Source organism: Musa acuminata, chromosome BXJ3-6, assembly GCF_036884655.1.
Source record: "Musa acuminata AAA Group cultivar baxijiao chromosome BXJ3-6, Cavendish_Baxijiao_AAA, whole genome shotgun sequence".
In the NCBI taxonomy this organism is placed as follows: domain Eukaryota; kingdom Viridiplantae; phylum Streptophyta; class Magnoliopsida; order Zingiberales; family Musaceae; genus Musa; species Musa acuminata.
The window spans coordinates 33,271,758-33,274,912 of NC_088354.1; the positions used below are offsets into that span (position 1 = coordinate 33,271,758).

The following is a 3,155-nucleotide window of genomic DNA, read 5'->3' on the forward strand; positions in this document are numbered from 1 at the left end:
ATATAATCTGCCCATGTTGGTAGGAGGTAGGAGATAGGGCTGGACTCAGTGCAATTTGCTCCTTTTAAATTTTGGGCAATGATAGAGCATACAAGCTTTATGTTCCAACCCATGTGTTGCATGGTCAAGGGGAATGAGCTTTTTATTACACTTTAAAGATCATTTTATGGTGCAGATTGTCTCTTGGAAAGTATTCCTCTTTAGGCACTAAAGACACCTTAAAGATCATTTCTTTTCTGGTTGAGACAGTTTACCTTGAAAGGTTTGCCTACTCAAAAAAGTCTTTTTGGCACACATAATATATGCACTCTTATCCTGTGTCGAACTTATCCCTTTTGAACTATGGATTTGAAATATTTGTTTGATCATTGACCAAATGCCATTGAGAATTGTCTTTACAAGCATGAAGAACGTTTTTTCTGTGGGATTCATTGCTATACTGCAGCTTATATTCCTTTTTGTCTTCAATTTTTTTTGAACTTCTGTACATGATGTCTAAATTTGGATCTATTGATCTGCATACCAGTCAATGTCATTTATCTAATCACCATGAAAACCTTGTGAAGTAATCAAGTGTCTTTGTTGTCGTTGAATGTTAGTCCTAGCAATATATGAGCATCCAGCATCTGTGTACTGAATAAAAATCTCTATTTCTTGATCTACAAATTTTGAGGTAATAAAATTTTGTCTGAACTCTTCATAGGATCTCATTGCAAAAGATAAAAACTAACCCCATCTCACTAATTAAGGATGGATTAGCACCATAATTGTGGGTTTGACCATTATTATCTTCTCAACAGAGAACGCACGACAAATCCCTCTTCCTTCATTAATTGCTGCTTTGGTTAGCTACCCTCAACACTTGAGAAACTTGGCATGTTCTCTTCACGCCTGTGTGCGGCAGAAGGCTTCACATCATATGCTACAACAGAACCAGGAAACCTGACTCTCACAACGACGACCCTTCCTACCTTTCCCTCACTCGGCCCTTGTGACCATTAATCTTCATTTTTTATTGCCAGTAAAGTACTTAAGAATCTGAACATTGTGACCGCTCACAGCTACATCTGCATTATAATGGGATGATTACCAATCACTACATGAGCCTTTCCTTGTTCCTTCGGGCAAATAAGATCACAGTTTCAGATACAAGCTTCGCTAATCTATGCCTTGCCCTTCTTCCAATGGTCTGAAGTATCTGAAGACACATGGATTCGGGATGGGTTGGCCACTGCAAGCCCCACAGCTTTGGAATCCGAGATGGCAGCACAGGCATATGCCTCCGGTGTAGCTGCTCGTGGATGGTGTTGCTGCTGCGGTGGACGTTGTTGGAGACTCCGAAGGAGGAGACTGTTTCGGGGAGCGATGAGGCAGCAGGCTCATGGAGAGGTCGAGGTCGAGGCAGCGGTCGCGGTCCTCGTCATGGCTCGCGTCGCTGCTCATGCGGCCGTCGTCGGCGGAGTCTGAGACGGCCGTGTCTCGTGGCACGGTGATAGGAATGAAGACGCCTTGCCGTTGTGGAGCGGTGAGGGTGGCGGCGCCGGTGGTCGGCCGGTGGGTCTGAGGGTCGATGCCTCGGCTGAGCAGCTTTCGTTTGATGTGGGTGTTCCAGTAGTTCTTGATCTCGTTGTCCGTCCTCCCGGGTAATCGCCCAGCTATCAGAGACCACCTGCAAACCCATACCAGTCGTGAATCTTCCTGCTTCTTCCCTGTTAGAGAAGAAGAAAAGAAAGCGGCAGGCATACTTGTTCCCAAGCAATCCATGGAGTTTGATGATGAGCGCATCTTCCTCCTCCGTAAAATTGCCGCGCTTGAGATCAGGTCGGAGATAGTTTATCCACCTGAGCCGGCAGCTCTTGCCACATCTGAGCAAACCTGACAGCACCAGCAGAGACCACAACCAAAGAAAATTAACATCCCTTCTCCCTTTTCTCCAAGAAAATGTTCAGAAGAAAACCTGCAGCGCTGGGGAGCGATCTCCAGCAGCCTTCACCATGGGCTTTGATGTACGCGATCAGCTTCTGGTCCTCTTCCTTGGTCCATGCTCCCTTGTTGGTGTGAGCCTTCTCACAGCACGGGGACCTCCCCATATCGGATGCACGCAACCGGTGCTCGTAACAGTGATAGGCTTCAAAGAAGAAGAAGAAGAAGAAGGCGAGCGTTGAGTGAGAGAGAGAGAGAGAGAGAGAGGTGGATGGATGGATGGATATATACAACAAAGGGAAGGGAAGTTGCGAGCGCCCATTGACTCGATCCCTTCTATTTGTCCCATTTGACCGAGTGCGCGAGGGACCGAGAACCGTCCATCCCACGATAATTTTTAATCTCATCCGTCCTTTATTTAGAACAAAAACAAGCATTAAAAGTTGATTTGGCCAGACGAATGGACGGCAGAGATTAAAAGAGGAAGTGGGATGGACGGTGCGAAGACCAGTCGGGTCTCCTCCTACGTTAAATCTCCCCCGACACGCAGATGTATGCATGGGTTGTTCTACGGATCTCTCAATCTCGACGCCACCACCTTTCGAGGGTCCTCTCAAGCCTGACTTTTGCGCATGCGAGTGTGTGCTCGTTTGTGGGCGGAAGTGAAAGTGTGGAAGAAAAAGAATCCATGTGTTAGGTGGCCAACCCTTCTCTCGTGGTGTGAGCACCATACTATTCATTGTCGGACAAGTACTTTCTTTGCATGGCTCTTTATTCCCAGTGGATTTATGTGGAGCATAACATGTCTTGACATGAGAAGTAATTTAGTTAAAGAACGTCTCTTTCTGGAATAAGGGAGAGAAGATTTTTCGCCTAAAACTTTAGTTGTCTTGTTGTACACCTCTCCTTGTCTTGTCTCTTAATTCTTTGTTTATAGTTGATTTAAGAAGAATGAAATTTTCTCGGGAAGTGATTTAGTCAACAATGATTTCCTTGAAACGGATGAACAATCATGGAGTTGCTTTTAGATTATTTAAAATGCATCATCCACCGTTTGGATGGTTCCAAATTTCTTATCTTTCGAAAGATTAAGACTGTGAGGAACACGAGATATACGTTTTGGATTTGAGTAGCTTATAATTATAATTTTCATGATTCCTATAGTTTACTACATTAAGATAACCTCTCTCTTTCGTTGTCAACGAGTGCGACCTCATTGATTGTTCTTAAAT

The 3,155-nt window shown here is 44.7% G+C and overlaps 1 protein-coding gene across 1 annotated transcript; it reads right to left on the minus strand.

Annotated features, from left to right (window-relative positions):
- Positions 1 to 718: 718 nt before the first annotated feature.
- LOC135639910 (myb-related protein 308-like) lies at positions 719 to 2,185 on the minus strand. The gene is made up of 3 exons (XM_065153915.1): positions 1,958 to 2,185; positions 1,746 to 1,875; positions 719 to 1,669 (listed from the first exon to the last, which is right to left on the minus strand). The coding sequence occupies exons 1-3, from the start codon at positions 2,088 to 2,090 to the stop codon at positions 1,159 to 1,161; spliced, it is 774 nt and encodes a 257-aa protein (XP_065009987.1). The 5' UTR covers positions 2,091 to 2,185; the 3' UTR covers positions 719 to 1,158.
- Positions 2,186 to 3,155: the final 970 nt, after the last annotated feature.